This window comes from Protopterus annectens, chromosome 16.part0, assembly GCF_019279795.1.
Source record: "Protopterus annectens isolate FY-2018-M chromosome 16.part0, PAN1.0, whole genome shotgun sequence".
Classification (NCBI taxonomy): domain Eukaryota; kingdom Metazoa; phylum Chordata; order Ceratodontiformes; family Protopteridae; genus Protopterus; species Protopterus annectens.
The window spans coordinates 356,000,054-356,013,098 of record NC_056750.1 but is presented as its reverse complement, the minus strand read 5'-3'; the positions used below and the strand labels follow the sequence as shown (position 1 = coordinate 356,013,098).

Genomic DNA, 13,045 nt, shown 5'->3' with positions numbered 1-13,045 from the left:
AATTACTTCCCCAGCATGTCTGAATCAGTGATATGCAAACGATCTGAACCCAGAAATAGATCCTGAAATCTTTCTTAACTGACCTTAAAGCCTAGGTGCACCTGCATGGCCCCAGATATTCTGAAAAGGATAGCTGAGAAATGATTCAGGTCTGTGGGTGGAGTGGACTGACACTGCAACTGCAGTTTTTGTTATCTGCACGACACATTTTCATGGGGTTTATTTTAACATTTTAACATATTACAAATGCATTTATTTGCTACTTGTGCACCAAAAATGATTTAGTAACATTGCTGGTACTAGTGAAGTAATGGATAAATGTAGCTCCAGATCTTGCTTCTGCCGTTGCGACATTTGGACAACAATGTTTATTTAGGACAAAGAAGAGGCAGAGGGAAACCAAGGAGGGGTGGCCGTTTAAGTTAGGAGATTTGAACCAACTGACAAAGAGAAAAATAACCTCTAGGACAGAGCCTGTCAGACAAACATCATACAAGCTTTGCTATACACATTTATTTTGGATAGTTATCACACTGTTGTCTACAAAGTCATAATGAGTACCACCTGCAGTTTTTACAAAATGTTAAAGATATAAAAATATGCAAAGTCTCTTCCTGTGCAGCCATGTTCTTTCATCTAACACATGTTCAACACATGGCTGCTATGTACATGCCAGGCTATACAGTATAACAGATGGCATCCATTTCATGCTGCTTAAAAAAATATAACTCAATATGGGATCCTTCTGCAATTGTCTGTCTCTGCATAGACTGCAAAAGGACTTTCAAAGAAAAAACAGCAGATAAAGTCACTTGTATCACTTGCCTTCTTTTAAACACAAGTGCCATTATTATTCTAATTGTCATAAAAAAGGCATGTTCCAAAGTGTGTGTGTGTGTATGTGTGTGTGTGTGTGTGGTGTGTGTGTGGGGGGGGGGCAGATACCTTATGTAAACTGTGTTTTGCCATCAAACTGTTATGCTAGCTAACAGATGGTCTGGCAGTGTAGTTTATTAGAAGGTCTGCTCTGAAAGCAAAGGCAAATGTATCACTCCTGTAATTTCTGCCTACGAATGTCTTCTAAATTATAGTCATTAAATGTTGCCATAAGATAGTAAATGACTAAAAATATTAATTTGAGATTCTAAGTCTTGTAAAGCAGTTCCTGTGTAGGAATGTTAATGTTACAGACAAAAATGAATTCATCATATTTAACAAAATGAATTCATCATATTTAGCTTTGTATTTGCAGAAATTGCTTTATCCTGAGTTTACTTACTGTCTGAGTGCATTTATCAGTGCAGTAGCCTGTCAGGACAAAATTGGTTTCTTGAGGTGGAATAGCCATCACAGGAGTGTACACCAAACCTAATTCCATTATTCCAGCATCATATCTCCGTAGAGTTGGTGTATAGTATAAGCGAATCCCTGAAGAATCCTTATGACCTATGTGAAGACAAACATTGCACAGCAATATTTTAGAACAACAGCAGAAGTGATTTATTGTTTTGGTTGGTGCTAACACCAGTGGGCAACGAGGAATTCCATTTTTAAAATAAAAGGATTTTGGCACAAATGAGACATACAAAGGCTAATCATCATGAGAAATAAAATGTTATAAAGGTAGAGCACAGAGCAGTAATATTAAATAGTCCATGACATGTCAAGACACATTTTTTTTACAAAGCTCAGCTTATACATGCCATTCTTAGCACAAGCAGTGTAAGCTTGGATAGGCTTGAAAATTAAACTGCTTCATGGGTTCGTGATGACCTCAGCCTCTTATCAAGTCTCATTGATTAGGTTTGGAGGCTATGGTGTCAAAATAATACCTTTCACCAAGATAAGGAACTACACTTGGTATGTAACAAATTTATTGATTGCAGTGAGGGAGATACACATTTTTATTTTGTATAGAAATCACCATTCAATTGCGAATCTCAGTGCATTGTATTGACCTCTTTTCTAAGGAGATACTTATAGGAAGTGAAGGGTAGTTCACACTATGCAGTTATTCTCAATTTTAACTTGAGGAATTAGTCAGCAGTCACTGCATCTGTGTCAGACAAATCAAACCCAAATGCAGCAACCAAAAAGGGTCTATTAAGGAACCATTTGAGCTTCTGAATATCTGTTTGGTCTTGTGTTCCAAAGTTTATCACAATATATACTAGGTCAGTCATTGAGTACAATGCCCCATTTGGCATGTACCTCACTAGACACCTGCAACAACTGGAGAGGCTGCAAAAGTACCTCACAAAGAGGATCCTAGGCCTTAAACACTTGTCCTATATGGACAGACTAAAAAAACTCCAACTATTCTCTGTCTCATATCGCCTACTTAGAGGTGATCTCTGCTTGACTTACAAAGCCATGTATGAGCCAGCTCTGTTAGAAATGCTACATCCTAAGAAATCCCAATCCCTCTGCACCACAAACTCCAGAGACCTTAACCTCATTACCACAATCAATAGAATGTGCTGAAGGGACATGTTCATAACCCAGAGACTGCCCATGCAATGGAATAGACTTTCCATACATGACAAACAGGGCACCTCACTGGCTCTCTTCAAGAGAAATCTTGGTGAGTGGATGGGAAATAGAAAATTCCCCCCAGGGATCACTCCAGTGGCTCTAATCGACAGAGGCACTGGGAACTAAGGTCAGGTGGCATGATGCCAGGGTAATCCTATGGGCTAGATTTGTAAAGGCTCCAGGACCATTAGCCTTGTACACACCTATGAACTTTATATATATACAGGTCTACTTCATATGACTAAATACTCAAAATACTGAATTTCATTTAAAATAAATAAATCGGGTTGCTTGCTCTGACTGTAGGTTAAACGCTGGGGTGAGCGAAGTGAAGAATAATCAATTAGATAGTTACAAACCCCAGAGTAGGCAGGTTCAAATCCTTTTGTGATACAGTCCAATAAATGAATCGAAACAGTTAGGTAATTTATACCAATAAACTGTTTAATCAATAAAAAGATAAGCGCTTTCGCTACACAGCTTCTTCAGATCTATGACAGTGTTTCTCTGAAAATGCAGAGCCTATATGCCTTCTGTTGTTAATTAATGGTAATTACTCTTCTGGACTTAAAGAATTATTTAAAGAAACATCCTTATCAACATTGAATTCTCAAATGCTCATATAGAATGTATATGTATAATAAATAGCTACATACATTTCAGAGCTTATGATATAAACAAAAAATGTGTAGAAAATATATGTACAAAACTATAAAAAATGCAATAATCTATGAAAATAACAACATATAATTTCTCTAAAAGTACAAAACCTATATGCCATCTGTTATAAAATAATAAAAATCACACTTCTGAACATGGAAAATTATTAAAGAAGACATCCATGTCAACCTTAAATTTCAGATGCTTATGTGGAGAATCTATGTATGATAAATAACCACATACATTTCAAAATTTAAAATACAAACAAAAAATATATGCATATAAAATGTATTAAAACACATATAACTTATAAAAACATATGAAAATCTCAACAACTGGTATTAACCATATGCATATAGTGTACTGTATAAAACACTATTAAGCAAATATGTATATATATATACTTGAAAATGCATCTTAATATTACTAATAAATGCTGTTCTTAAACTGCATATTGTGCCGAGATATCAATGTATGTTCATGTCTATAAATTATTATACTGAGGCCATTATTCATATTATAAACAATAACATAAAAACATAAAAAATAACATAAAAACAATAACATAAAAAAGAATGTACTCTTGCAAAATATGTAGATATGTGTGCAATTGCGCTAATAAAATATAAACTATAAAAACTTTTAGCTAAAAAGTATAGTCAAATATACCCTTCTCTTTGCATAAGGATATATGCCTCTCTTTACATAAAGATATATGAGAAGCTGTGTTTTATCTTATGTTCCTTCTTTGTCTCAACTTCGGTCTCAAACTTGCTCTCTCGTTGAGACCTAGGCCTTTATCAGCTTTCAGAAGAAGTATCCATTCATTTTCCCTGCCTTCAGTATATGTGTGGATGTCACCACCTCTAGGGTTTGGGTGTATCACTTCAAGGGCTTTAAAACTGAATATGTGTGAGGTGTCTGTCATCAGTACATGCTTAGCTAGAGCATTGTGTGTTGAACCTTTCTTGATGTGATAGATGTGTTCTCTCATTCGATCCCTAAAAGGGCGATTCGTTTTTCCTACATAGAATGAGGAACACATCTGACATATAGCTAAATAGACTATATGTGGTGTCATGCAATCTGCTTCAGCAAAGATTGAGAAAAGCTTTCTCAAATCCGGATGATAAAAATGTGGGGTGCTATCTATGTAGCTGTAAAAATTGCATCGTCCACAGGGTCTAGTATAGCCATTGTTCTTTTCTAATTGAGTAGTATTAGTATAGCAAAGCTTCCTCTTCAAATTCTTTTTATTTTTGTACAAAAACTTTGGATAATTGCCCACTATCGCTTTGAGATCATCATCAACTAGCAATATGTTCCAATGTTTGTGCATTATTTCTCTCAGTTGTAAGTTATCTGATGTAAACTGTGTGGTAAATTTAATGAGTTGTGGTGTCACAATATTTGATTCCTGTTCAACTGGGTGTTCTTGTGGCCCAAAATAAGGTAAACCTCTAGTAAGTCTTAGGTCTGAAGCATCCTTCAGATACCTACTAACTTCATTCCTACTTACTAACTTCATTCCTAACTTACTACATGTCTCAAATTTACAAAGAATAGTTCACAATACAGAATAGAGTTTCTTGACATGTATATTGAAAGACTTAAAGACTTGATAATAACATCATTAACACGGGGGTCTTTCGTAAAAGTTGTTATAGTAACAACTTACTATATAGATCAAGTATGCACCCCCCGCATGTCTTTAGAAACATCATGAGAGGGCAGGCCATCAGGGCATCTAGACTCAATCCTATGGAACATTGCTTTGAGACTGAATTATCTAATCTGAATGATAGGTTAATGCAACGAGGTTACAGTAGGAATGAAGTTAGTAGGTATCTGAAGGATGCTTCAGACCTAAGACTTACTAGAGGTTTACCTTATTTTGGGCCACAAGAACACCCAGTTGAACAGGAATCAAATATTGTGACACCACAACTCATTAAATTTACCACACAGTTTACATCAGATAACTTACAACTGAGAGAAATAATGCACAAACATTGGAACATATTGCTAGTTGATGATGATCTCAAAGCGATAGTGGGCAATTATCCAAAGTTTTTGTACAAAAATAAAAAGAATTTGAAGAGGAAGCTTTGCTATACTAATACTACTCAATTAGAAAAGAACAATGGCTATACTAGACCCTGTGGATGATGCAATTTTTGCAGCTACATAGATAGTACCCCACATTTTTATCATCCGGATTTGAGAAAGCTTTTCTCAATCTTTGCTGAAGCAGATTGCATGACACCACATATAGTCTATTTAGCTATATGTCAGATGTGTTCCTCATTCTATGTAGTAAAAACTAATCGCCCTTTTAGGGATCGAATGAGAGAACACATCTATCACATCAAGAAAGGTTCAACACACAATGCTCTAGCTAAGCATGTACTGATGACAGACACCTCACACATATTCAGTTTTAAAGCCCTTGAAGTGATATACCCAAACCCTAGAGGTGGTGACATCCACACATATACTGAAGGCAGGGAAAATGAATGGATACTTCTTCTGAAAGCTGATAAAGGCCTAGGTCTCAACGAGAGAGCAAGTTTGAGACCGAAGTTGAGACAAAGAAGGAACATAAGATAAAACACAGCTTCTCATATATCTTTATGTAAAGAGAGGCATATATCCTTATGCAAAGAGAAGGGTATATTTGACTATACTTTTTAGCTAAAAGTTTTTATAGTTTATATTTTATTAGCGCAATTGCACACATATCTACATATTTTGCAAGAGTACATTCTTTTTTATGTTATTGTTTATAATATGAATAATGGCCTCAGTATAATAATTTATAGACATGAACATACATTGATATCTCGGCACAATATGCAGTTTAAGAACAGCATTTATTAATAATATTAAGATGCATTTTCAAGTATATATATATATACATATTTGCTTAATAGTGTTTTATACAGTACACTATATGCATATGGTTAATACCAGTTGTTGAGATTTGCATATGTTTTTATAAGTTATATGTTTTTTAATACATTTTATATGCATATATTTTTTGTTTGTATTTTAAATTTTGAAATGTATGTGGTTATTTATCATACATAGATTCTCCACATAAGCATCTGAAATTTAAGGTTGACATGGATGTCTTCTTTAATAATTTTCCATGTTCAGAAGTGTGATTTTTATTATTTTATAACAGATGGCATATAGGTTTTGTACTTTTAGAGAAATTATATGTTGTTATTTTCATAGATTATTGCATTTTTTATAGTTTTGTACATATATTTTCTACACATTTTTTGTTTATATCATAAGCTCTGAAATGTATGTAGCTATTTATTATACATATACATTCTATATGAGCATTTGAGAATTCAATGTTGATAAGGATGTTTCTTTAAATAATTCTTTAAGTCCAGAAGAGTAATTACCATTAATTAACAACAGAAGGTATATAGGCTCTGCATTTTCAGAGAAACACTGTCATAGATCTGAAGAAGCTGTGTAGCGAAAGCGCTTATCTTTTTATTTATTAAACAGTTTATTGGTATAAATTACCTAACTGTTTCGATTCATTTATTGGACTGTATCACAAAAGGATTTGAACCTGCCTACTCTGGGGTTTGTAACTGAATTTCATTTGACTGAGACTTCAATACCTAATTTTCAAAATACTGAAAACTCATTTAACTGAGTCTCATTATAATGAAAACTTACAATGATGAATTTCAAAATACTGAATTTTAAGCCATAGACATGCACACTTACAATACCCATGACTAACTCTTTCCAAAACTTGCATATACACACACACACACACACACACACACATATATATATATATATATATATATATATATATATATATATATATATGTAATGCAAACCATATACCAAGAAAAACAAATGGTTCACCAAGCAGTGTCTCATGTTGTTGTTGTTTTTCTTTTGGCTTTTCCCAGTTAGGGGTTGCCACAGTGGAACTCCGGTCCACTAATGATTGGCAGTTGATTTTTATGGTGCCAAGGTGCCAGCCTGACACCCAACCTTCAACGAAGGAACGCCCATTCACGCATGTCTTTCGAACGCCACTTGGCCACAGGGAGGACATGCAGACACCACACAGAAGGTGCTCCAGCCGATAATCAAACGGGAGAACCTCTTGCTGGCAGTGTCTCATAGTACACTACAATTACAAATATAACTACATCAACAATAAAAAACTGATGAACCAACCCAGGGCAGGACAAACACATCAAGTTTAAGTCCAAATGAATATATAAAAACATTTTATTCTGAGGACTTTTGTGGTCTAATCAACCGCTCCATCAGACAATATCATTACTATTCAGCTAAAACAAATCTAAACCAATCAGAGCAGTACAGTAATTACTCATTTAATCAAATGGGATCAGTGTAGTGAATGGTAATGTTATTGAGAGATTATCTAGGTGCTTGAGTAAAAGTGGTAATCCATTACTACTGTACAATGCTTGACATAGTACTAATAGTGATGTAAATGAAGAATTTCATATGCCGGTATTGTGGAAGGAACTATTCTAATTAGAGTCTGAACTCTAAGTTGAAAAGGCTTCAGACACAGCGCTATCACTTTGAAGCCTGTATAAAACTGTGTGTCATACTGAGGGGCCTTAGAGTATTAAAGTTGCCCACACATGGGGGCACATATGAGGGACTGCTAGCCATATGGCAACAACTAAATCTGGATTTCAGTTTCATTTATTTGAAACTCCTAATCGAGTTCTTCAGACTGGAAGAAGAGTGGCTGATTCAAAACCTCATGGTTTTACAGACCAGCTTGCATGATAAATTTCCAGCTGAAATATTGGACGTTCAATTGAGCTATATATTTGATTCTGCTGTTGTTTTTGAGCGCAGGCTCTTACAACAGAAACATAAGAAACTTGATAGAGACACTACTGACTTTTCTTCAGAGCATCTCTTTACTTGGCCCAAACCAATACATAGAATGGAAGTTCAACCAACTGCAGGAGAAGGAGTGAGGCACCACTCAACTGATCCTAACGTCAATGCAGAGTCAACGCTGGTTAAAAATATATAAGTACAGATGGAAACAGGACACAGGAGCTGAGATAGTCAAATGACAAGACCGAGTACTAGTGATTTAGGAACCAGAAGGAAAACGAACCTGAATGACCATTCTTCTAAAGTAGTGGTCAATTCAGACAATGCCAATACCGATATGCCTATACAATGCAATGATATGAGCTCTTTGAAAAGAAGTGTTCCTTCTTTTCCCTTGGCCATAAACAGAACTGTGGGCCAACGCTCAAATAGCCGAGTGAGAATAAAGAGAAAACTGACACCAGACCAAGGCAATTACAAATCCTTGAAAAGGATGTGGCAAAGGACAATGAGACCCTGGTGTGGAATATTTCTTCCAGGAATTTAACGATGAGTGAGATATCATTACTGAATAAAGGTATGAGTTTTATATCACCACAAAAGGCTGATGTCACAGACTGTTTGATAGACTTAAAACCTTTTACATGCAATGTGATGTAAAAAGTGCAATTTAAAGCATCTGATAATGTTAACAGTACTAGTTATAAAATTTTTAGAAAACCTAGCACATATACTCCAATTAATAATGCCACTATAGAAGTGTTTGAAAGACTATCTGAAGATGAAATTTTCAAACTGTTTAGTGAAAGGAATTTTGGTAAGATGTATAGGAATTTAACCAGAGATGAATAGGATGCACTGAGATATTTGTGAATTGACAATACTATCACCATTAGACCAGTGGATAAAGGGGTCCAGTGGTAGTGATGGACCAGGACTTTTATATTCATTCTATGTATGCAATGTTAAAGGCTGTTGAAACCTACACCAGGATAACTAGAGAAGATATAGACAGAATGGTGAGAAGGGTCAATGACTGTTTGCTAGACTGTTTACTAGAACGCAATATTTTGTTGGATTTGTACAAGTATTTGATATGTGAAGAACCAGTGATTCCATTTATTCAAGGTCTTCAGAAGCTGCACAAAGACTTTGGAAAGCCACCGTTTAGACCTATTGTGTCAAGCAGAGGATGGTGCACAGAAAGCATCTCCATTATATTGAGAAACACTTAAGACCCATGTTAGATGAGAATATATTTGTCTTAAAGTATACCAAGCATTTTTTAAATAACTTATACATGTTGTATCAGAGAGGTCTTTATGTGATGAATATGTTCCTGTGACTTTTGATGTTCTCTCTCTATTTACATATATACCTAATCATATTGGTATTAATATGATGAAGTCTTATTTAAACAAGCACAGTTGTTATGCAGGAGGTTTTGTAGAATTGTTATGTTTGTTTATGGAAATTATATTAGAGAACAATGTGTTCATTTCTGATAGTTCTTTCTACTTACAGAGAGATGGCATATCTACCACAGATTTGTAGATGACATTCTTCTCATCTGAGAAGGTAGTGAGGATAAACTCTTACAGTTTTATGAATACATGAGCAACCATAGATTTTTTAGATGTCAATGTTATGAAGACGCTAGATGGGATGATATCTACTAAATCATACAGAAAAACATGTTATAGGAACATTTATCTACATAGGAGAAGTATGTAACCCCCCCCCACACACATCTTTAAAATATTGTTAAAGGACAAGGGTTAACGGCTTCAAGACTGAATGCTAGAGAAACACATTTTAATAGTGAAATGAATAAATTGAGAGAGAGGTTTAAGGAAAGAGGGTATAGCACTCTTGAGATAGGTAACATCCTCAAAGATGTTTCAAGATTGAGAAGTACCCATGGAAAACCCTACTTTTCGAATAGACCATGCGGTAAGGTCCAACATAGGGCAGCCACACAGATGCGGGTACCCCTGACCTATTCAAGCAATATCAGGAAGATTGAGAGGTTGATGAGGAAACATTGGCAGGTATTGACTACTGATTTAGAGGTAAGAACTATAGTTGGGCATAGACCAATGTTTGTTTATAAGAATAAAAAGAACCTGAAGAGGATGTTGTGTTATCCTAGAAGAGCAGGAAGAGCTTCAGATGGTGTTCCTACTCATGGCACATTCTCATGTATGAAGTGTAATTGGTGTAGATTTTTAGATACTACTGGGAAGTTCATACATCCTGATACAGGGAAACAGAATTTAGGAATACAGCCAACTGTAAAACCTGTTGCTTTGTCTGGCACTCTGCCACGAATGCTCTTGCTTTTACAAAGGCCAGACTGACAGAAGGCCATGAGGTCATATTATGGAGCACATCTACAACATTTACAATTCTGTACACACTAATGCCTTAGCCAGACATATATCTGGACAGGGTGATGAACATACATTTAAGTTTGTAGTAATTGAAGTAATGTTAGAAGATGAACAGGGAGGAGACATAAAAAAAAAGTGAATTGAGATGGATAGTCAGAATTAGGGCAAATAAGGGTAAAGGCTTGAATGACAAAGTGTGTATCAAACCAGTGCTTAAAGGTAGACCTACATGCAGATAATGTGCCTATGTGACAGATACTTGTCGTTTAATGGCCCTCAAGTACTTATATTCACATTTTTACATATATTTCTACATTTCCATTATCTTTTCCTTTTTGATGGTGTAAGCATTTTGTCTTAGTATGTATACACATAGGTCTCTGTATGTTTCCCATAGTAATTTGTTCAGCTTATGTGTATTTTTTAGAATGTAGATAGGTGCTGATTTTAGTCAGCTAACTGTATTATATTGCAAACATCATTAAATATACATACACTTACATATACTCTAAAGGGAGTACTTTATAAGCTCGAAATACTGAAATTTCGAATTTTAGAATCTCGAGTTCATAAAGTGGAAGGATCAGAAGATCTCAACCCCAGAAGCACGAAATTCAAAATCTCGAATGCGGGAGATTTTGAATTAGTGGTTCTGGTGTTGTGCTGTGTTTATGGATTCAGGTAAGTGTTTATGTTTAAGGGTGTTGGGTAGGGGATGTAGTGAGTGTTAGTGAGTGTTGTTACTGTGATGTGTGTGTGTGTGAGAGGAATGTAGTTTTTGTGGTGGTGTTTCATGTGTGTGTGTATGTAGTGCAATCTTGGAGAATATTTAAGTGGGGGGGGTGTAGCCGCTGCATATAATAAGGGTGGGTCTTTGTGGTTGTTTATTGGTGTGCGTGTGTGTTGTACTGGTTTTTGAAAGTGTCAGGAGTTTGAATTTCATGGTTTTGTGGTTTCAGGATTTAGGCTTTTGTGGTTTTGGATTTTCCACTTTATGGGCTTGTGATTTTGAAATTCGAGATTTCAGAATTTCGAGCTTATAAAGTGAATCCGCTCTAAAGTATGCTAGCACTCTTTTAGTATATGTTTATTTTCTTTGTCTTTTTTTGTTTTTAGACTGGAAATCGACACTGATCTTCTTCTTCTTCTTTCGGCTTTTCCCAGTTAGGGGTCGCCACAGCGGATCACCTTGTCCACTCATGATTGGCAGTGGAGTTTTACAGTGTCGAGTTGCCAGACCGGCACCCAACCTTCCACAGAAGGCATACACACATGCATACCTAGGGCCAATTTAGAGTGTCCAATCCACCTGCAGCATGTCTTTGGGATGTGGGAGGAAACTGGAGCACCCGGAGGAAACCCATGCGACCACAGGGAGGACATGCAGACTCCGTACAGAAGGCACCCCAGCCGAGGATCGAACTGGAGAACCTTTTGCTGTGAGGCGGCAATGCTAACCACTGCACCACCGTGGCCGCCCTGGAAATTGACACTGATCCCAGTTGATTAATTGAGTAATTATTGTAGTGCTCTTATTAGTTTAGATTTCTTTAAAACTGTTTTAGCTGAATTATAATGATATTGTTTGATGAAGCGGTTGGTTAGATTATGAAAGCGCTCACAATAAAATGTTTTTATATATTCATTTGGACTTAAACTTGATGTCTTTGTCCGGCCTTGGGCTGGTTCACCAGTTTTTTATTGTTGGTGTGGGTATATATATATATATATATATATATATATATATATATATATATATATATATAAAGAAATATATATATATATATATATATATATATATAAAGAGAGTGAGAGTGTGCGTGAGAGAATGTGTGTGTGTGTGTGTGTGTGTGTGTGTGTGTGTGTGTGTGTGTGTGTGTGTGTGTGTGTGTGTATTATATACATGGTTGCTGTTTGTATATGTATAGAGACAGAGAAGTCTGCATGTCCTCCCTGTGTTTGCTTGAGTTTCTTTTGTGTGTCTGGTTTACTCCCACATTCCAAAGACATGTAAAGGTGGGTTGGACACTCTAAACTGGCCATGAGAATGAGTGTGCATCTGAGTGCATGGCATGGAAGAAGAGCTGTGGCAGGGCTAGAAACCCGGTAGTGTGTGAAACTTGGCTCTAGACGATTGTCACTGTTGAAGTTACACCCTAATCCCTTCTACAGAAATGAGAAAGGTGGCTGTGGATGAAGATATATATATATATATATATATATATATATATATATATATATATATATATAGGTCCACTTTGTAATTTTGAAATACTGAAATCTTGAAATTCAGTATTTCGAAACCACAAAGCCGAAAACCTAACCACAACTCACAACTTCAAAAACACACAACCGCAGAATTCAAAATCCCGTAATTATGCTACATATACAGTACACACATAAACATGTACACAAATCCCCCCCACAACCAAACAAACTCACCTAAACTACATGCGCCCCCCACACCCCTTTACTTACATATTCTAACTCCAAGATCACACAAACAGAAACACAAACGGTACTCACACACACACACACATCTTACAGTCCCTCAAACACACACATAACAGTCACAGCATACA

The 13,045-nt window shown here is 35.9% G+C and overlaps 1 protein-coding gene across 1 annotated transcript in view; it reads right to left on the bottom strand.

Moving 5' to 3' along the window:
- Positions 1–13,045, bottom strand: part of DBH (dopamine beta-hydroxylase) — a 746,988-nt gene that overhangs the window by 383,809 nt on the left and 350,134 nt on the right. The window contains exon 6 of the mRNA XM_044058860.1: positions 1,280–1,446. Coding sequence (XP_043914795.1) covers positions 1,280–1,446 — 167 coding nt within the window. The remainder of the gene's footprint in view (positions 1–1,279; positions 1,447–13,045) is intronic.